The sequence below is a fragment of the Nansenia antarctica genome, assembly GCF_963989245.1.
Source record: "Nansenia antarctica genome assembly, chromosome: 11".
NCBI lineage: Eukaryota > Metazoa > Chordata > Actinopteri > Argentiniformes > Microstomatidae > Nansenia > Nansenia antarctica.
The window spans coordinates 11,133,691-11,156,166 of NC_137681.1; the positions used below are offsets into that span (position 1 = coordinate 11,133,691).

Sequence of the window (22,476 nt, forward strand, 5' to 3'; positions counted from 1 at the left end):
GCCGTGTACTTCCATTTGTAGTGTGCTTAGTGGCCTCTGAGTGTATCCCATGAGTGTCTGTGCACGGTGTGCAACAGAGGAACGCAGTGGCAGCACGATAACAAGACATGTAGGAGCAGCCACATACAGTAGTAGAACTAGGCACAGAGAGAGAGAGAGGGCTGATACAGCAGCCTTATAGAAACTATAGTACATTAGAATAACCTTGCACGCCAGTAGAGGCTGGTGGAGGTAGAAGTTGGAGGAGCCAGCCCAAAAATCCTCAGCCGGCCCATCCTCCGATTTCTATCTCCATCAGCCTCTGCAGTTGCACACATACATACATACATACATACATACAGTACATACATGTATGTACACCCTGACATTGTGGAAAAGACAACCACTACAGGAGCTAGCCCCTACATAGCCCTGGTATGGCTAGCCTCCTATGCTGTGGTGATGCTGTAACCACATATCAGGGCTAGCTACTACAGGACACAGTTACTAACTCAATAACACTATACAGTTACAGCATAGAGTATATATCTGGCGTTTGCTATATAGAGACGGGAGTGGGGACCATCGTGAGGTGGAAGGTCGATCCTGTCAGTGTCTACACAGAGAAGAGCAGGGGAGGATGGTGGAAGTGAGAATCGGAGGCCGGGCTCATCGTAAGGCGCCGAACGGAATAAAGAATGGTACCATTCCTCGTTCCATTCCACACATGACAATGAGCCCGTCCTCCGATTTCTATCTCCACCAGTCAGAGAGGAGGGGAGACTGGTCCGAATAGAGAGTAGAGGGGCGATCCTGTGTGCTGGTGGGTGCATCTGAACCCAGTGTGTTCTGAATGTGGAAACCTGGATGCAGGCAGCAGCTCTCCACGGTGCCGTGATTGGTGGGTGGAGGAACTATGGACCGGTACTGTTCAGGAGGGTGGAGGGTGCTGTGTTAGAAGCCCCTGAGTGGACGAGAGCTGGTGCAAGTGAAGTCCCTCCTTCCCCCCTTTCCTCTCCCCTCAACCCTCCTGCTTAAGACCACAACCAGTGGGAATTGACTTCATGTCTGTCTGTCGGATCATCTGTCAGTCCATCCTTCCATCTGTATGTCCGTCAGTCAGTCAGTCAGTACCTCCTCTTCCCCATCTTGCCAGCTTCTGTCATGCAGGTTTTCGGCCGGAGAGCTGCATGGTGAGGTTATCAAAAGCGTGACAATAAGGTCACTATTCCATTCTGTTGTCAAATATACATACAATGACTGGCTTACAGAGTGCAGAGGGAAGTGTTTCCCATACCTGGATCTGCTGTCTGCTTCCTCTTGTTGTGGTGGACGATCTGATTCTCATTGGTCATCTTCACATCCTGGTCCTCGACGTAGTTACTGCAAAAACAACACGGAAGTGAGAACACAGTTTCACGTCCTGTCTCTGTACCATCTGGTCAGACACATGAGCAACACCAGAGCGTGGGGGCAGCGGAGGACACAAAATGGAGGACAGAGTGACAACCAAGCTAGAAGCTAGCGGTTCCAGTGCTATGAGGAGGCTAGGGAGACGTAGGGAGGACGAGGGACACGGGGGGTTGGGGTGGTTTGTGACTAGTACAGATGGAGAATTGGGACATCGGAAGCCAAGCTGTGGGATGGAGGTGTCCGATGACTGGAGGACATGAACTGATCTGAACCTGTCATACTAGGATCTACCACAAGGGGGGGTGGGTGGCTGGACACACTCTGGTTCAGGGGACTCAGTTACTCACTGTTTCAGTTGCCTGCCACCGCGAGGGCTGGAGTGAAGAGAGCACAGCTCTGTTCAACAACTCACACTGACGTATCGAGACAGTGGAATGAACTTACATAACCCCCCCCCCCCTCCCGCTGTTATAAACTCATACGAACATCTGTCCTCAAACCACCACTCTGCTTACTCTGTGTGTCTGTCAGACCAGGACCTAGCAGTCCATTGGTATGTCAATGATAAAAGCAGCAGCAGCAGCAGAGCCAATCAACACAAGTGTGAATTTTGATGGACAGGTGGGCACAGCCTTTCAGCATTCTTGAATGAACAGCTGGACAGGCAGCAGGACCGATCGTAAGCTGATGGGAGGGCAAAACGGGGTTGGTTCAAGTCGGTCGGTTACCTGATGACGGTGTTCCTCTCGCGGTGGGCGATATGGGCGTTGGCGGTGAACAGGATGGTGTGGTGGGGCACCACGGGGTCGCACGTGGGCAGGATGCCCCGCGCCACGTGACTCACACTGTCCAGGATGCCGTTGTACACCAGGAGGTCGTCCACCAGCAGCTACACACATGAACACACACACACACACACACGCGCACACACACACACACACACACACACACACACACACACACACACACACACACACACACACACACACACACACACACACACACACACACACACACACACACACACACACACACACACACACACACACACACACACACACACACACACACACACACACACAGGGTTTTAAGGCCTGGGACGCTTGCTGAATTTGAAATCAACCCTTAGCCCCACCCTGCTGGGTATTGCTAAGACCCCTGGTGAAGGCCTTACCCCAAACTCCTTCACCCCTCTCTGGGAGGTCTTAGAGTAGTTCCACAGTTTGATCATGGAGACCGTCACTGGCTGGTCAAAGATGACATACACACGATTCACCTGTGAAAGACGGACATGCATACTCACGTCAATTTAGGTCGACATTTTACTGGGGGCTCATTGAAATGTGTATACAGGGTTTAGCGAGACCTTCCGTTTCAAGCATTCTAGCATACTTTCTCTCACACAGACACAGACACACCCACCCACCCAACCACCCACACCCACACACCCACACACCCACACACACACCCACACCCACCCACACACACACACACACACACCCACACACACACACACACCAGGGTTTCCGTTAGAAAAATTTGCCGTCGGACATCGTGTCCGGGAAGAATTCGATTTACCGGACAAACGTGATATATTCCGGTCATCATATAAAAATATACAAAAATAATTTTTTTACAAAATCATATTTTTTTTTCTTCAAATCTAATATAGCTGTTTGTCGCGGTGATTACTGTTGTGTAGCGGCCTATATATGCCATTTAATGTCTATTTCTCATCCGATACGATTAGATGCGAGCTATATAATAATATAACATGATTTGACGCATGCGCGCTATGCCATGCGTCAAATCCAGCGCTGAACGGGTCCAGCGCTGAACGGGCGCCTCACTGGGAACTGAACAGACAGCATCGATCAATGAACGGACTCCACATTACGTTAACTGAAGTTTGTTAAATTGTTTGGGATTAATGTGAGTTTTCTATTTTCTCTTTCCAGTTTTACCCTTTTTTTTATTTTTATCAATAAAACAACGTCATTTCTATAACCAGGGGGGTGTTCCATCGACGTCGCTGGAGGAAAGTCTGGGCTTGTTTTGACAAGTCTCGCGAGATCTATCAAGATATGCCTGGATCTTTTTAAGAGTCTCGCGGGACTTGGCGAAGTAGGCCTAGGTTTTCCTTTGGCGACGTTGATAGAACACCCCCCAGGTCTCGCTGGTTGGGAAGGCATTTCGTTTAGCTGCCTGTCAAATCATACTTAGGGGATAGCCCTGTAAGCTCATACGGGTCTGTATGTCGTCCTGAAAACCGGCTGTTAGATCATATCACTGAAGTTTGTCTCCATCTTAGTGTAAATGTTGTCCGTTTCGTTTGTTATCCTTGTTATTGTGCGATAAAGTTAAGGCTTTCCGCTTCGGGCCACCATTTTCAGCTGGGCACCGGACACACACACACTCGTGCACGCGCGGCACTGCCCGAGAGAGAAGGACCCGCCCCCTTTGGTTAGCCTATAGGCTGGCTGGAGGGGGCGGGTCCTTCTCTCTCGGGCAGTGTGTGTGTGTTTGGTGCTCAGCTGAGAATGGTGGCCCAAAGCCAATTTGAATACAAAATGTGAACTTTAGCGAATTGTATTCAAATTGTGCTTAGAGGGAATTATTTTCACCGGACATTTTGTCCGACGAGTTTTCAATTTGTCGGACTTCGACAAATTTTACCGGACAAAGTCCGGGAATTACCGGTTAACGGAAACCCTGACACACACCCACACACACACAGGAGATACACAGAAATCCGTACTATTCCGGGCAGTACAGGTGCTAGCCACATGTGTCTGCCGTCGTGGGTGCTGTTCATGCCGTCCACCAGCTTGTCAGGAGTCCTGACGTCACCGGTCACACTCTCCAGCACATTCACACTGTCTGGGAACGCAGCGATGTCTGGGAGCAGGGCCGTTAAGGCTGCCTACAGCACAACCGGCCTGGGGTGAGCACAGAAGGCTTTGTGACTCTACCATCATCTTTAGTACATCGTAGGCCAGGTATGACCTCCAAAGCATTCAGGAAACACACCCCTGGGCATTCACAATCCAGCTATTTCAACTTCCACTAGATTTAGTATAATTATGTAACCATTTATACCATTTCAGGGTAGGTCTATAGGTCTAACTCTAGGGAGGATAGGGAGGATCTTACTTAGTGGACATTTCAGCAGTGTGATTTGGGCATGTTCACATAAAATGTACTGGGAAATGACAGAAACCTATTTTGTCATATCTGGGTGATGCTAATTTGACCAAAATTCAAACCAAAACACTGGAAATGACCATTTTCACTTTAGTGGGCTTTTAATGAAACGAAATGTTAACTGTGCAGGAAGGATACTGTTGTCGCTGAGGGTGATCTTGCTGTCGTTCTGGTCGTAGAACTCCAGGCCGTTGAGGCCGATGTAGTAGGGGTCTCCCCAGGTGGTCAGCAGCTGGAGCTGGAAGATGACTGGGGAGGACAGGGCTCAGGAAGAGACACGTGGAGCCTGGACGACTATATTCAAGACTGCAAACAGACCATCATACCTGCCAAGGGGAGGCTGGTGGAGGTAGAAATCAGAGGACAGGCTCATTGTAATGCATGGAATGGAATGAGGAAAGGTATCGATCTGATTGCACACGTGTTTGATACCATTCCTATTTCATTCCATGCATTACAATGAGCCCCGTCCTCCGATTTCTACCTCCACCAGCCTCCCCTGATGTCAGTGAAGTAAAGGCCGTGGCCGGGGCTTTGTCAGCAACAGCAGAGAGGATACATCCACAAGGCATGATGGGAGCTTCATAGTCCATGCTGGCCTGCTCCGGTCTCCTAGAGCTCCCCCTGCTGCAGGGAAGACCAACAGAAAAGACATGATTCATACAGGATTGCATTATGCTACGGAGTATTTGATTAAAATGCTGCTGTGGCTGCTGTGGCATCATCCCCTTGGGTGCTACACATTCACAGAGGTCCATACAATGTCAAATGCTGAGAGGACCTAAAAAAGCGCCAGGCGAATAATATCTATTCATTCTATTCATCATCACCCATAACCGTTTCAGCACCCACCTGTGTGAGGGGGGGTCCTCTGCAGTCTTGCTGTTGCCCAGGCCCGTGGTGCCAGCGGTGGGGGACTGGAGGAAGTCGATGAAGAGGATCTCCTGGGCGAAGTCAAAGTGGCAGTTCCCTGCTCCCTTCCTGATGAGGAAGCCCTCGGCTGGGGAGATGACATCATCATCCAGGGACACGTGGATCACCTTCACCTGGGGGAGACAGGCAGAGGGTTATACATGGTTATGTGTTTTAAAGCAATAGGTTAAAAACGCACATACATGAATGTATACACAAGGTTCACCGATAGAATCGTATGTGTACGTCAGGGACATAGGGGGGGATTTCAGTTAATATCATTCACGATCGTCAAGGATTGACGGCATGAAATTTGAATGAACGCGTCTACGTTCTCTCACCCCTCTGTAGGAGTCCTCGGGGGACTTGTTGTAGTTCCAGATGCGTAGTCCAGCCAAGGTCTGGGGCAGGTCAAAGGTCACGGTGAGGCTGTGCTGCTCTCGGTGGGAGAAGGGGATCAGCCACATGTGCTGGTCCTCAGTGGTGATGTTGTGGCCGTCTATCAGTCTGGAGAGAGAGGAAAGGGAAACATGTCAAGATGATGATGATGATGATGATGATGTCGACAGACAGGAAGAGAGCTAGTAGAGACAGACAGAGAGACAGAGAAATAAAAAGAGACAACCAGCCAGCCATCCAGCCATCCAGCCAGACAGCCAGCCAGCCAGACAGACAGCCATCCATCCATCCATCCATCCAGCCAGCCAGCCAGCCAGCCAGCCACCCATCCAGCCAGTCAGTCAGCCAGCCACCCAGCCCGCCACCCACCCAGCCAGCCACCCAGCCAGCCAGCCAGCCACCCAGCCAGCCACCCAGCCAGCCAGCCAGCCAGCCAGCCAGCCACCCATCCAGCCAGCCAGCCAGCCAGCCAGCCAGCCAGAGAGACAGACAGCCAGCCAGTCAGCCAGTCAGCCAGCCATCCATCCATCCATCCATCCAGCCAGCCAGCCAGCCAGCCATCCATCCATCCAGCCAGCCAGCCAGCCAGCCAGACAGCCAGCCAGCCAAGTCGGTCAGACGTACTTGTCCAGTGTGCGTGTGTCCTGTCCGTACTCTGGCAGGTCGTTGAGGTCTTGTGGCGAGGCCTCTAACATGGTCAGGTCCAGAGCTAGACTCTCCCCCTCCTTCCCCACCACCTCCAGCCCCGTCAGACCCAGGTAGTGAGAGTCCCCCCACGTCATACTGAACTCTATCCTAAGGCCTGAGGAGCGGGGGAGAGAGAGAGAGTGGGGGAGACATAAGGCGCATCCTTGGTAAGTCAGATCAGCGTGAGACAGGGAAAGAAACACTACATATCTACAGGATTGGCGTATGTGTGTGTGTGTGTGTGTGTGTGTACTCACACTTCCCAGTGTACATGCCAGGGATCTGCTCCATGGCCTCCACAGACCGGCCGACAGCAGGGTTGAGATGCAGTTTCAGCTACAACACAATGAATACCACACATGGTCGAACATAGAACGCATATGAAATACATCTCTTCATAAAGCAATATGGTCACAGCTCCGCCTTGCTCTCTGATACGCTTGGTGTCATTTTCCAATGACCAACACGGCCCTCTCGGATCTCTGCAAGTACATATGGGTAGAAGCTAGTAGCTAGGAGGTTATTGGCGGTGGGTGGATGAAGGTCAACGGAGGACCGTGGTCTACTCAGATTTGGTGAGGCTGCATTCTCATTTTATGCACCCAAATTGTGGGATGCACTGCCAGTTTACAGGATGCAACCTCAGCAAATATGTTCAAGTCAAGACTTAAAGCCCATCTTTTTAATATTGCCTTTAAATTACTAAATAATTAAATGATGATTATATAATGATTGGAGCACTCTAAGCTGCAACGTTTGCAGGAAAAGTGCTATACAAATAAATGTTATTATTATTATTATTATTATTATTATTACTACTCACAGCGAGGTCGTCCGGTCTGAAGCCGGCCTGTGTGAAGGGTCTCTCCTCCCCCTCTCCGTCTGCCGTGCGGGGTCTCTGGAGCTCCTCCTCGTACTCTGACGCCTCCGGCCCCTCCTCCTCGCCCTGGAACGTGTCGTCGTAGCGAGACATGGCCTCCAGGATGTCATCGTCCGTGGTGAACAGGATGGTGTCACCAAACTGGTCCAGTCCTGAGGAGTGTGTGTGTGTGTGGGGGGGGGGGGGGGGTACAAGCTATTGGTACAAGGCAAGCTAGAGGCTACATTGTAATTCATGACATCACGATGAATGAGCAACAAATTATGCCTCATCCATTTTTCACTCGATTTGACTATGATACCCTGATCAATGTAAATGTCAAATGTAACACTTTTTTTCATACTTTTCTTTCATAAAGGTAGGCTGAACTATAACATTTGGTACAGAATAAACCACTTATCTCGTATAGAGATGACATAAATGTACACAGGGTCCCCACACTTTCTGAAACATCAAATTCAAGCACCTTTCAAGCACCTTTCAAGGACTTTCAAGACTCAATTCCCTCAAATTCAAGGACCCAACACGCCATAGTTTGAGACAGAACTAGTTGACGAGCTAAGTAAAACATTTTTTAGTATATATTTTTTTAGAGAGAGAGGGGAATTCAAGCACTTTCAAACGTTTAAGACCTTGATTTCTTTTTCTCAAATTCACAAACTTTCAAGGATTTCAAGGACCTGTGGGAACCCTGTGTACAGTACCAGTCAAAGGTTTGAACACACTTCCCCCGCTCACTCCAGCGGTGCTACCAACCTCCAGACAGGGTGCCGGAGGCCTTGGCGATCTCTCCCCTGAAGATGCACCTTCCGTCCAGCAGCATCTCCACCTCCTTCACCCCCCTGAACGAGTGGATCCGGGACTTGTTGTAGTTCCACACACGGATCATGGCCACCTGGGACATCCATAGGAGATGTACTCTCATCAGGTACAGGTCGCAGAACACCACTATACACAACCAACATTCGACATCTCTCTGTGGAGTATGACGTAGCCAACCAGATGAATGCTGTAGTGTAGTTGTGGGTGCAGTCAGTGTATCTGTGGACTTACAATGTGCGTAATAAAAGAGGGTGTTGTTGTGTAGAGTGTATGTTAGTGAACTTTCTAGTACTGGTTGTTGGTAGGGTTGACTGTCGGTCTGTGAACTCTACTGTCCTGTTGTGTCGAATGTGTGTCATACATGTAACTGCAATCTGGATGATACAGAAACATGTTATGTCATAAAGGTCGACATCATCATCACCATCACCATCATCACCACCACCACCACCACCACCACCACCACCACCACTACCACCCTCCTCCTCCTCACCTGGCAAGCAGAGCTGAAGTCCAGGTAGATGACGTGGCTCCGCCCGGGGGTGAATGGCGCCAGCCACAGGTGCATGTCGTCCTGCGTGCGGTTGACCCCGTCGATCAGGTTGGCCACCACCCGGGGGTCCCTCCCGTAGGCCGGCAGCACGTTGATGTCGGGGGGCTCGGCTCGGATGTGGGCGGGGCGTAGGGGTTGGCCGCTGGAGCTGAACACCTCCACGCCGTTCAGGCCCACGTAGTGGCGGTCGCCCCACGTCGACAGGATGCTGATGACTAGACTCCGCCCCTGGGGGAGGACGGGGATCTCAAACTCCTCCTCCCTCTCCGGCTCCATGGACAGGTCCTCGTCTGGGTCCTCCATGGAGAGACCGCCCAGGGGCTCCGAGATGGAGGAGAGGGGGCAACGGGGGGCTATGCCTGGGTTGGGAGGGAGGACGGAGGGTGCGGCGGTCATGGCGGCGGCGGCGGTGGTGTTGGTTCGTCCCTGGCGCTGGAGGAACTCGTCGAAGATGTCTCCCTCGAAGCTCATGTTGGAGATGCGGCCGCGCTGGCACTGGTTGAACTTGGTGAGGGAGTCCCAGGACTCCATGAGGGTGTCGTCCTGCGTGCTGCGGAGCTGGGAGCGCGGCGTCCTCTGCTGCTGCCTCCTGCTGCTGCTGCACACTGGCTCCTCTGTGGGACACACACACACACACACACACACACACAGAGACAGACAGAGACAGACAGACACACACACACACACACACACACACACACACACACAGAGAGACAGAGACAGACAGAGACTCACACACACACACACACACACACACACACACACACAGAGACAGAGACAGACAGAGACGGACAGAGAGACACACACACACACACACACACACACACACACACACACACACACACACACACACGTTCTAAGTATTCAAATATACAGATTGGGCTCTTCTCTGCTTTTAGTTATTAAATAAATCCTCAATAATCATGTTTGACACAATAAAATCCCAGAAAAACTGCCTACATCATTAATAATTCCGCCCTAAATTTCAGGAAAATACAAAATGTCACGGCCATCCCTGTATGATTGTCACATGGCCTGACCCTGCCTCCACCAGCTGGTGTGCTGACCTGTAGGTCACATGGGTCTATGGCCCTCTGCAGCCTGTCAGTCACTGACACAATGGAGAGGGTTCAGATGCAGCCACACACTGTGTTTGTTATGTGTGTGTGTGTGTGTGTGTGTGTGTGTGTGTGTGTGTTATGTGTGTGAGAGTCTGAGTGTTTGTGGCGTGTGTCCCAGATTGGGGGGAATACGCTCAGTCAACAGTGCGTGTAGTCTGGGAGATGAAGAGGGATTATTAGGACAGAGATTTGGTGTAATGCGCCACTCTGCCCACACGCTTTATAATCCCATTTAGGCCAATACAAAGACATGTCTGTTGTTGACGAGAACAGAAAGATACAGAGCTTGCATAGCCTCACGACCCCTTCCATGTGGTTGTACTGAAACCAACAACAACAGATCTCCCAGACTCTCAGTCAGGAGGGTATGTTGAGTCATAGCACTGAAGCCAGACAGTCTTCAAGAGGATCAAGTATAAAGTAGCTCAGGTAGAAGAACATTGAAGCAAGAAGTACACATCAAACTAAATGACTCACATCACACAGACATAATATATGAACCAGCTATGTCAAACTCCTGTTGTGGAATTTGTATGTTACTGTTAACATCAATCCAGTTACCGTATTTTATATTTACACCTAGGACTGAGATGTAATTGGAAATCGCTAGCAGCGTCTATGGTCCTAAACAGTGCATATTACAGATGATCTTCTCCATATATTCTGTGTCCTGGATAAGCAGCCCATACAAAGGTCATTGGTAGTTCAGGCATCATTTGGACATAATGTGAGGGCAGCTGGTGAAATGGGGAACAAGTCGGCAACCAATGAAAATGTTCAGACTTTTATTCGGAGAAATGTAAAGAAATGTCAGTGTTGTTGAAAATCAATGACACACTCGCTAGTCAAGCCAAAATATTGCATTGCAATGGATTCAGTAAGTAATCTACTTTACACTAGCTAGGTAGTAGTGGGGATTAATCACCGAATCCACTGCATTGCAATACAACGTTGACATTTATTTACATTTTTCAGAATAAAAGTCTGAATGGTCAGTTGCCGCCTTGTTCCCCCCCCATCACCAGCTGCTGTCCCATAGGTCCATATAGTCAGCGGTCACATACAGGCCTGCTTGGACACTACTAGTGTTGACCCACCAGAACAGGCCGGTCCTGCAGCTCCATGGTGCAGCTGCTCCTCTGGTTTGCTGGTGGTGCTGGAGGTCCGGGCGGACCCCCTGCGTCCGCTGACAGGCCTCTCCTGCCTCGGCTCGGCACCGAGCTCCTCCAGCAGGTCCGAGCCCAGCGGGTCCAGACCCAGGTCCCGGTCCGAGCCCAGACCCAGGTCAAGAGAGTCTGCCGCCACAGCCGCGGCGGTGCTCCACGGCCCCCCGTTCACGTTCCTCTCCATCCCCCTACACACCCTGCCCGGGTTACAGGACAGCTCTGGGAGAACGGAGGAGGAGGAGGAAGAGGAGGAGGGGGGGATGGGGGGTCCGAGGTCCGAAGAGGACTGTTGGGGAACCAGCCAGAGGGGTCTCTCCCTCTCCCTCCCTCCCTCACAGCCCTCGGGTGTGCCCCGGGGGAGGGGCTGCAGCCACTGGGGGGTCCTGGAGGAGGAGGGCTGGGTGGTGACGGTCCTCTCCAGACCCAGAGACCCCCCCAACCCCCCCAACCCCCCAGGCTGATCCAGCTGCTGCCTCAGGGAGACTAGCTCCTCTGCAGGGGGGAGGTCCAAGGAGTCCCTGGTCGTAAGGGTGCGCAGGGCAGAGGCCGGGGCCGAGGTAGGGACAGGAACAGAGGCGATGGGAGGGAGGGGTGTGTGGGTGGTGCGGCTCTGGTCGTGCATGTCAATCCGAACCTGGGCTAACCCCTCTGAGAGCCCGTGGCTGAGGTTGGCTTTGGGGCTGGGGTCGCGGGGTTGGCTGCCGACGCTGCCCTCCAAGACCCTGTCGTCATAGCGATGGGGGCTGGCACCCCTCAGGCTATGGCTGGAGGACACGGGGCTGGGAGAGAAGGATTCTGGGAGTTGCAGTGCCGGCTGCAGGTGGATGCTGGTGCTGTAGTCAAAGACCTGGTTGCCGCAGCCCTTCCCCAGCTCGCCCTCGAACACCAGCGTGCTGTTGAGGTAGAGCTTCACGTGCCGCGCGCCGACGTCCAGGTCCTTCAACACAACGCCAAAAGCTTGTTAATTAACCGGCCACTCTAAGCAGGATTACTATTTACTACAGTACCTGGATTTACTGTGGGTAGAACGTTTCTACAGTCAGCAACCACGTGGAGAAGTCATAAAGTACAAAATGAAATGTCTGATAGGGTAGTGTACTGAAATAAACAGAGAACATATCGAATGTGTTTTAGTTTTTTTTCTCTTCGTTCATTGTCCAACAGGTTAGCAGAGTTAAACATGAGAGATAACCCTAAGTAGCCTTCACACACACACACACACACACACACGCTAAAACCCAACTTACATTTCTTTAGTCTTTAAATCAGCTCTTAACCAGCTAAACCACCGTAGATCCTTACCTTATGGGCTACAACACACCATCAGAGTACAGCCCAGGACTTCAGACAGACAGAATATATTCCCATGTGTATCCAGACAGACCCACAGACCCCCTCGTTAGCTAGTGTGTCTGCCCCTGTGCCTGGGCTTTGTGAGTGGTAGGGAGGGCGGGAGGATGGGAGCGAGGGCGGGAGAGGGAGGGAGGGAGGGTGGGAGAGCGTCAACCCAGGCCTCTCTCTCTCTCTCTTCACTAATCCCTACAGGCTAATCTCTCTCTGTTCCACATTTGGACTGGCAGCACGGCTCACACCACCACTGCCGCAGCTTAAAGAGAACGACGCTCCAAATCAAATAACCACTGATAAAGATGACTAAACTCCCAAATGGAACTGAATTGAAATTCAAATCATGGATTCACATGGAAAAAAATGGTCGATCTTCAATTCATGTATCGCATGTGCAGTAGGTGAATTGTAATTCCAAATCCAAATAGACCCCAAACTCTGGCTCTGTTCCACCCTCCCCCCACACTGCTTAAAAAAACGACACCCCCTCCATCGGCTGGGCCAATGACGCTGAATTGGACCTATGATCAAGGGTTTCTGACTAGATGAAGTAAACAAACATTGAATAACTTGAAGGGGGGGGGGGGGGCTGATGAACCCAGGGATAATCCAGGGACTATCAGAGGGTGGATGTAATCTAAGAGTATAATATCCTTATACACTTACGTAGTACTTCTATCAGATCATCAAGTTGAATCCTCACCTTATTAACCTAAAGTGACCCTTCACTACATCTGCCGACATTCAAGAAAGAGAAAAACTGGGAACCGATTGTCTCAAAAGTGCAAACTTCCAAGACAAAACCAAGCACACCTAAAACACTTGACCAATAAATGTGACCAGGGGGTGTCCAACCCAAAGGTGGGTAAACTCTGGACACCGGAAAAGATCATTGTTGAAGCATAAAAGGTGTGTAAACAGCGTTTTACGTGTGTTAACTACTACATCGCTGCATGCGACCAAGGTGTGGAAGGGTTGGGTCCTCACATTGAGGCTTCTGTTGTAGTTCCAGATCTTGATCCGGGAGATTCCGAAGTCGGGAGAGCGTTCCGTGTTCCTGATGATGAAGTACAGCTGGACCGGAGGATGGAACGGACACGTCCACATGTGGCGCTCCTTCGTGGTCTGGCAGACAGAGATAAATACACCACCAATAGATACAAGTAGTTGGTTGGTTGTGCTGTTAATGAGAACAAATGGATGAAAAATGTACTTTAACAATTAACAATTAATTCAAGAAAATGTGTTTCACCGAAGGATACAAACATAATGTCTTTGCCCAACTTTAGGCTTTGCCCGACTCTGTTTCGTTAGAGTCACCTTAGCCTTCCCGTTGACGAGGGCGGCGAGGTTCCCGGGGTAGTCAGCATTCCTGATGTCCAGGTCGTGAGGCGACACGTACAGCTTCCTGTTTCCTGGACAGAAGAACTGCATCTCCGTCAGCCCCACCTGTCCCCTGTTCCCCCAGTTGGACAGGATCTCCATGGTGACGTACAGGGTGGGTGTCACTTCGCCCGAGGGTCGCCTCTTCTGCCGTGACAACAATAGAACGTTTAGGTCACTGTGGTGAAGGGCGAGTTACTCTACCCCAGGGGTTCGCTACAGTCACTCAGGGTTTCAACACAGTGGAATCATTTGCATCTATCTGCCCTGTCCAGAAATAACCCAGAGCCTCTTCGACACACTAGATCTGAAAGGGTTGGATAGGTGTGGCAGTAGCTCAACCTTTCCCTCTGATGGGCTAGATGTGATTGTCCTTATGTTGACAATGACCTATCTATCTATCTATCTATCTATCCTTTTCAGATCTTGTCGAGAAGATAGAGGTGGGGTTGTTGTTGTACAAAGGCACTAGCCCTTTCACAATTGTTAGAAACTCGATTCCTTGCATCCTCTCCTACGTCCTCCACTCGCTTCCTACTGAGAACACATTGCAGTATAAGATCTAGGTTCCTCCCCTTACATAAGCTTTTTACCCTCCCTTTCCAAATATTTTTGAGTTTCTAAACAATTAAGAAAGGGTCAATGTCTAGTCTTCACTACAAGGCGACACTTCCTCATTCCAGAATCCTGACATGTGATTCGCTGACTCACTCACCAGAGGTTGGCTGGTGTCCGTCTTCACCGTCTGAGGGACATCCGCCGCGTTAGAGCCCGCCTCCAGCTTCTCCAGCGCCTTCAGCAGCCTCTGCTGCTGTCTAGAGAGGAAACGTGACATCATCAACTCTCGCCTTCCCACGCCCGCCATTTACCCTTGACACATCGTCTCACGACAGGTGGCATCATTCATCTGCAACGCTCGGAGCCTCAACCTGACTGCAGACTTGAGTTACGGCATCCTTGTCGTCAGACAACACCCTTGACATTGCTCTGGAAAATGTATGCATGCGTGAGTCATCCGCCAAGGCACTAAAGGCTTCCTACAGCAGTGATGACTCAAGTGAAGCAAGCTGCAAGGTCAAAGAGGATGGATTGGCGTCACACTGGATCCTCAGAGGTGTACAGTTACTTGTCCTCCACCTGCCACCCAACCCCCCCCCCCCCCCCCCCACAGTCTACTCAGGAAGTACTGCATTACCACAACATAAGTACAGTACATGGTTCTCTGACCTGGTTCTCTGACCACAGCCAGTGAAAGCAGCACAGGTGTGAGGTAGCTATGGTGGAACAACCGTTACTGTCACCAGCTGGGACCTAGATGTGGCTACACACACGCACACATATACACACACACACACACACACACACAGTAGCTATTCTGCAAGTCTACTGTCACCAGCTGAGATCTAGACACACCTAGATGTGGCTAAACACACACACACACACACACACACACACACACACACGTAGTAGCTATTCTGCAAGTCGACTGTCACCAGCTGAGATCTAGACACACCTAGATGTGGCTACACACACACACACACACACACACACACACAGGTTTACACATAGTAGCTATTCTGCAAGTCTATTGTCACCAGCTGAGATCTAGGCAGACCTAGATGTGGCTACACACAAACACACACACACACACACACACACACACACACACACACACACAGCTCCATTTCCGATATCTAGCCTTACCGCTTTGAATGAGGTCATGTATTGTCAATGCCCCCTACGAGGCGTGCTGGTGGGGATATTGGAACCTCTGTTGTGCGTACAGGAGTTTGGCAGACTGCAGTACCTTTGGCCCATGAGGGTGATTCTCTGCATGGCCCTGGTCACCCCGTCCCTGTCATCATAATCATCCTCCCCGCCACACAACGACGGACCGTTCATCAGCTGGTGGCCTCTAGTCTGTGTAAGGACCGCAGGTTAAAACTAGTCATCACCTGATATATTAATATACGTATGTGACAATGGCTTTCATTATGTTGAACACACACAGACATACACACAGGGTTCGAGTTATAAGCTGAGCTTTGTGGGGGTCTCCAAAATAACAGTGCGAAATGTTCTCATGCAGCCTTGCGAATCATGCCCACACAGCGTTGGGACTTACCAAAAACATTCTCAATTGGCTATTCCAAATTATCATCACGACACACTGGGATATAGCAATATAATACAATTTAAACTGTAGTCTTACTTTAAGACTAAAACATTCACAAAACGTAATATTAGCCTATTGGCATCAAATATAAACAACAAACTTTCGAAATACTAATCAAAATGACTGTCAAGTGTATACAGGAAAATCACTTCATCTTATGGTTTTGACCGCATTCTAACGTGCCGTTTGGATGCCTGGCTAGCAGCTAGCTAGCAATGGAAATACAGAAAGGCAACGGGCACAATTCTCACGTTAATCAAAAGTCGGATTCTAAACACTCAAGTCTACTCAAAACATATCTCTGATGTATTCTACATTAATATAATAACAGTTAAAAGTTAATTTGTGTGCTTTTCACGTTGTAACAAACCTGGAATACACAGGATATTAACAGGACTAGCTTCTCTCTTCCCAAGTTTGCTCTGAAGGCACAGCGCGGGAGCGGCCTCTAGATGAACCTGGGCAGACTACCACCTGACCTACTAAATACAACGCCATTGGCTCCCCTCTTCAGTCCTGATCTAAATTTAACCCCTTACATTTGGCTGTAGAAATAATTATTAGTTGGCAACTTTGCATTAAAAGAAATGTTATAATTAATAGTTATAGTTATAGGGGTGTAACGGATCACCTAACTCACGGATCGGATCGTGTCACGGTTTTTGAGTCACGGATCGGATCATTTTTCGGATCAACACAAAACATAAAAATAAAAATAAATAGAATTCTGATGTCAAGATCATTGACATTCAAGATGTCAAAACTGGTATATATATATATATATATATATATATATATATATATATATATATATATATATATATATATATGTGTGTGTGTATATATATATAACAAACACATTAACCCTATATGTCAGGGGTCGGCAATTAGGTTTGGCCTCGGGCCATTTTTTTTTTGAGCCACTAGATGGCGGGCCCGAACATAATCAAAGGCTAATTTAAGTAATTGATTGTTTAAAAATGTGACACGTTCTAATGCTTTGACTTTTCTTTCGACTGTACACATCGCTAGTCAACTAACACAGCTTGTTTTGTGAACCTGCTAACAATGTAAAGTAGTCTTCTAGTTAACTAGGTAGCTGTCCAATCCATTATGTTGCAGTATTTTGGCTTGACTAGCGAGTTTGTGTTGTGATTCTCAACAACGTTGAAACGTAGTTTCACACTTTTCCATATTTTTGAATAATAAATGTGTGGACTGACGATGTAGCGTAGCCTAACTTATTCTAATAATTATGTAACATAGTTTCATTCTGATAATTATTCCCCCCTCCTCCCAGACAAGGTCACATTATTATTATTGGATTGGTTGTTTGCGTGCCGGGTGAAGTTAGCCAAACATTTAACCTGCTAGCAAGAGAAACATAATGTCACTCTCCAAAGGTCTAAAGAGGAAAGTTGACGGTGGAAACAGGGCATTTAAAGAGGAATGGACAGCGAACTATACGTTCATCCTACCTGGTTTCATCAATGCAAAGCCGTTGTGAGAGACATTTTCCGTGCTCACAATGTTCCCTTTCTATACATGCGAGTCGTCCTTTTCGTCAATGAATGCGATAAAGACGCACGAGAGGAATCGATGGATGCATAAAAACCTTGAGAACTGCCTGTGGATTAAAGTGACGTCAATATCACCAGATATCAAGCAAATACTGACCAATGGGAGATGCTTTTTGTTTGCGCCGATTTTGTTTTCAATGTTTTTCAGAAAATTAAACAGAATTTGCGTTGTTACTGTTCATATGTGTGTTGCAGTCACATATACGTAAACATTACGTTTGAATGGCTTACTGAGCTCGTGTTATTTTGTTCAAACCACACACGGTATGTCGGCTATTTCAGCACCGTGACGCGTTGTCCACCTGCTTATGATTCACTCTGAGGGGTTCAGCGTCAGTGCGCTTCGGTGCACCCCGCTGCCTGATTGTCTGTCCCTGTGTCATTCACTCTCAACATGGATAAAAGTACAATAAGCATTATTCAGGTGTAGTTCGATTCTCTATTCGGACATTATAGGCGCTATATGTGGGACTGTCGGTCCGATATTATTATAAAAAAAAAAAAAAAAAAAAAAAAAAAAAAGTGGATTCTCAAAATAATCTGCTGGGCCAAATATTATTGGTGACGGGCCAGCAATGGCCCACGGGCCGCCTATTGCCGACCCCTGCTATATGTTATGTATGTATATATATGTATATATATATATATATACATATACACATATATATATACATACATAACATATTCTACACTCAAGCATTAGGCTACATATTAAACAGAAACACACATTCAACTTAAATGATGCAGTAGGAGAGGGAGGAGGCACCTGGTTGCAGCAGTGAATCACTGGGCTCTTTAAAGCAGACAAATAAACATGTTTTATGCCACTTTTAACTAAATAATAAAGTGAAACCTTACTTTAAACATGGTATGAAAAAATTGGCTACATTATCAGAAGTTGTCAAGCTGCCTTTTTCGTGCCTCCCGTGACGGCAAAATGTGTGACCATGCTCGTACGACTTTCTCGTTGCACAACGCTTAAACACCGTAACTTTTTTATCGACCACACTTCCAATGACACTGTCCGTCATTGTTATAATTGACAGAGAAGCCAAAGTGCTCCCATACATGGGATTTAAATGACGAGGGAGGCATTTCGAGTTCTTCTCTGTCACCAACATTAGCAGCACTCGCCATGACGGGCTGCGTTCGTAAATTTGCTCTGAGAGCGCCGGAGAGCACACTGGGTCCGACGTCATAAAGGGACCAAGTAATTTGATTGGACAAGAGGCGTTCCATGAATGCTGATCAGATTCCAGAGCGAATTTACGAACACAGCCTTGTTCTGGATTTTTTTCTTCCATTATCAACCTATCATTGCGCTTTAGAGTAAAACAAAGCACGCAACTGTCGCGTCTATCTTTTCATGGCAACTCTACATTGTGATTTACAAGGGATATTAACTAATATTAAGTAATATTATTACTTGGTTACATTTTGCAATTGATCCGCGGTACACATGCGTGCCGAACCGTGGGGGGCGATCCGTACGGATCACGGATTATCCGTGAACCGTTACACCCCTATATAGTTATAATAACCATATTATTGGTTATTATTTTCGAGGGTACTACACAAGCACGACACATTGTCCCCGTCTCCATTTCCAGTGACATCGCACCTGACATAAATAATCATGTATGCTCGTCCATGAATTGTGCTTTCATCTAATGTTACGCTAATACGGGAATCAAGTGATTTGACATTAGAAATTAATTAGTTTTTCATCTCTTGTGCAATGTGCTCTACAATCTGGGCACATGAATGATCGGATCGGTGAGTATGACCGACTGTATAATCCTTTCTTTAGCGACAGTATAGGCTGCCCTGAACGAACTAGCTGTCTCCTTATACATACTGGAGGGGAGTTCTGCTACTTTCTTCGGAAGCACTTGCTTTTGTTTGAGCTCTGCTATTTCAACAGTTAGGTGTCATAACAGGGCAGCTGAATTCAAGTTTGGTTTCTTGGATGAAATCCCGAAACTTTCCATTCTTGTCACCTCGGTCGGCAGCAGTGGCCTTTTTTGGGGCGGCATGATAGCTAGCTACTGAATGTTTTCTTCTCAATAATTGTGTTTTCACGTTCGCAAGCTCTCAACGATCATATTCTGCTGTTGCACGATATTCTACTGCGCCCCATAGTGTCTTGGTGGTAAATTGCAGGCAGTCAAAGGCATACTGTCATTCACAGGAGATTAATGGTGCGCGTAGTTCTTTTGGAAAACGTGTTTATTTTAGAATATTTATCATATAAATAAATATAAATAATACTAATTACATTGACATTTTTGATCAAATAATGGTTGTGGTAATGTATTATTAGCGACCCCCACAGATGTATGATTTGACTGCTTTCATGGGAGCTCAGACCTTCCTTATGGGAGCTCAGCTCCCATTGGCTCCCACATAACTCGAACACTGCATACACAGTCATACACAGACATACACAGACATACACAGACATACACAGACATAGACAGACATAGACAGACATAGACAGACATAGACAGACACACACACACACACACACACACACACACACACACACACACACACACACACACACACACACACCGTGTTGCGGCTGAAGGCCCTGGGCTCCGGGCTGCGGAGGGGACTGTTCTCTCTCTGTAGAGCTTGGAGCACCCTGCATGCAGTCTCCTCTGGGTCCCGTTCCTCATGGGCAGTCTTACGGGCTGCAGACAGGGGGCGCTCTACTCGACTCCTAGGCCCTGAGAGAGGCAGAGGATGGGAGAGAGAGAGAGAGAGAGAGAAACCGAGAGAGATATTTCACATAATGATACAGAACACTTTCTTATCCAAAGATTTCTGTCAATAAGGCAGGACCTACTGGGAGCATCTCTGCCCTCCTTTGGCGGGGGTCTGTCCAGAGTCTTACTCTTCACCAACATAGGCTTGGTGGGTACATAGGCCTCCATGTTGTCTTTCCTCTTGGCCGACAGTGAGTGCTCGATCTTACGACCTGCAGCAGGGATGAATGAGGAGCATAGACCGCAAGAATATATCAACAACAGTATTTGTGGTGTAAAAGAGGCCTTTTTTCCCTCTACTAAACCATCATCTGAACAGCCTGGCCGGGTGTTTCTAGCCTACCTGCAGCTAGAGCCATGTGGCACAGCAAGCGCCGCACACAACAGGTCTAGAGAACGACCTCTCCTCCTCACTCTATTTAACTCCCATTCAAGCTGGCATCTGAGCGAGGGCATTGTTTGGTTCTCATATACTCTGTGCATTCGGGGCGAGGCATCTCGTACTTTGCTGCTTTCGTTGGAGTGAAAAGTCAAGGGGGGCGGTTCTTTTTTTTATAAATTTGTTTTTCAGATTTTATCCCTTTTTCACCCAATTTATTATCCAATTGAACCCAACCTAGCATCCAATTATCCCCTGCCTATTGCGTAGGATCCGCCACACGACCCCGTGGCCGGCAGTCCCAGAGGAGATCGCCAGGCAGACTAGCTGACTGGCTCCTCGAGCCCAGCACCGTTATTCCGGCACCCCGGGGGTGCTGTTGCGCGACGGATCCTTGTCCGGAAATATTCCTATACCGCCCTCTGGAGCGGCCGCTCAATATGCCGCTCCCTGTGTGCCTCGGCCATATCCGGATCTGGCGAGACCGGGATTCGATCCCAGTCCCCGGTGGGCAGCTTGCACTAGTGGCTAGTGCTTAGACCGCTACGCCACCGCGGGGCACTGGGGGGCGGTTCTTAAAACAAACATACCTCCTGGTTCGTTCGATTAAAAAAAAAAGAGAGACGAGATAATCGAGTCAGGTAGTCCGGTACGGAGTCGCGCTTTAGCTAGGCTAGGTGCTTTAGCTAGGCTAGATGCCTTAGCTAGGCTAGGTGCTTTAGCTAGGCTAGGTACTTTAGCTAGGCTAGGTGCTTTCGTCCCTACCTTCGTCACAAAGTCAGTGCTGACGAAGGAGAGGAGGCAAGAAGAGGAAACCACTCTACACTATTGAGACGCACCCCTGGAATCAGCCCATCCCCACGGAGACGGCGGGGGCCATCGCTGGTTACCTTTAGGCGTCGGTCCAAAGTCCAGCACGATGAGGTCCGCGGGGTCCATGAGACTGGTGGGGCCACCGGCCCGCGGGTGGCCGGAGGTGGCGGCCGAGGCGGAGCTCTTGGTGGAGGTGGGAGGCAGACCGAGCTCCTCCAGACTCTCGGTGCTCTCGTCTCTCTCTATCTGCTCCTCCACCCACTCCTCGTCTGACTCCTCCCCCGCGGAGCCACGGCTGCTCCGACGCACGCTCACCTCCAGGCTCCGACGCAAGACCTGGGACACGGACGGGTCATAAATTAATAATAGACAAAAGCAGCGCCGCTATAAATAGAATCCGATGAGTTGGAGCGAGCGTGACATGCAGCTGCTGGAAACAGAAATGAAGACTAGACCAAAACAAAGTTGCATCCCTGTGCCTAGCCTAGCCGATTCTAAACTGAAGACACAGTCGCCCCCCCCTCACCTTGACCTCGTCGATGTTGAGCAGGACCCGTTGGCTGTGGTCAGGCTCGGCCTGGTTCCCCCTGCCGTCCGCCCTGGAGCCAAACGAACAAGACACCTTACAGGAGTCTCTGGGGGAGCGGGGGCTACGAGGGGAGCGGGGGCCCGATCTCTGGAAGGGGGGTGTGGGGGGTGGGACCGAGGGAAAGAGGGAGAAGAAGAGAGGGGAAGGGGTGGGGAGCACAGTGGGTGAGGATGGGGAAGAAAGAGAGATCAGGTGAGGACGACAGAGGGAGAGGGGTGGGTGAGGCGGGGGGGGGGAGGGTTGGGGGAAAGAGAGAAGGGAGGGTGGTGGAGACAGGGTGAGGACAAAGAGAGAGGGGGTGG

At 49.2% G+C, this 22,476-nt stretch overlaps 1 protein-coding gene across 1 annotated transcript in view; it reads right to left on the reverse strand.

Moving 5' to 3' along the window:
- Window positions 1-1,106: 1,106 nt before the first annotated feature.
- The window catches only part of katnip (katanin interacting protein), a gene marked incomplete at both ends in the record, with an annotated part of 26,362 nt that continues 4,992 nt past the window's right edge, over window positions 1,107-22,476 (reverse strand). The window contains 23 exons of the mRNA XM_080542270.1: window positions 1,107-1,165; window positions 1,277-1,362; window positions 2,121-2,281; window positions 2,567-2,668; window positions 4,151-4,290; window positions 4,735-4,845; window positions 5,156-5,223; window positions 5,449-5,642; window positions 5,850-6,015; window positions 6,532-6,709; window positions 6,852-6,930; window positions 7,418-7,626; window positions 8,231-8,369; window positions 8,790-9,463; window positions 11,068-12,073; window positions 13,471-13,608; window positions 13,804-14,013; window positions 14,582-14,681; window positions 15,674-15,786; window positions 20,197-20,354; window positions 20,474-20,605; window positions 21,663-21,921; window positions 22,112-22,261. Of these exons, the coding sequence (XP_080398396.1) occupies window positions 1,107-1,165; window positions 1,277-1,362; window positions 2,121-2,281; window positions 2,567-2,668; window positions 4,151-4,290; window positions 4,735-4,845; window positions 5,156-5,223; window positions 5,449-5,642; window positions 5,850-6,015; window positions 6,532-6,709; window positions 6,852-6,930; window positions 7,418-7,626; window positions 8,231-8,369; window positions 8,790-9,463; window positions 11,068-12,073; window positions 13,471-13,608; window positions 13,804-14,013; window positions 14,582-14,681; window positions 15,674-15,786; window positions 20,197-20,354; window positions 20,474-20,605; window positions 21,663-21,921; window positions 22,112-22,261 (4,632 nt within the window). The remainder of the gene's footprint in view (window positions 1,166-1,276; window positions 1,363-2,120; window positions 2,282-2,566; window positions 2,669-4,150; window positions 4,291-4,734; window positions 4,846-5,155; window positions 5,224-5,448; window positions 5,643-5,849; window positions 6,016-6,531; window positions 6,710-6,851; window positions 6,931-7,417; window positions 7,627-8,230; window positions 8,370-8,789; window positions 9,464-11,067; window positions 12,074-13,470; window positions 13,609-13,803; window positions 14,014-14,581; window positions 14,682-15,673; window positions 15,787-20,196; window positions 20,355-20,473; window positions 20,606-21,662; window positions 21,922-22,111; window positions 22,262-22,476) is intronic.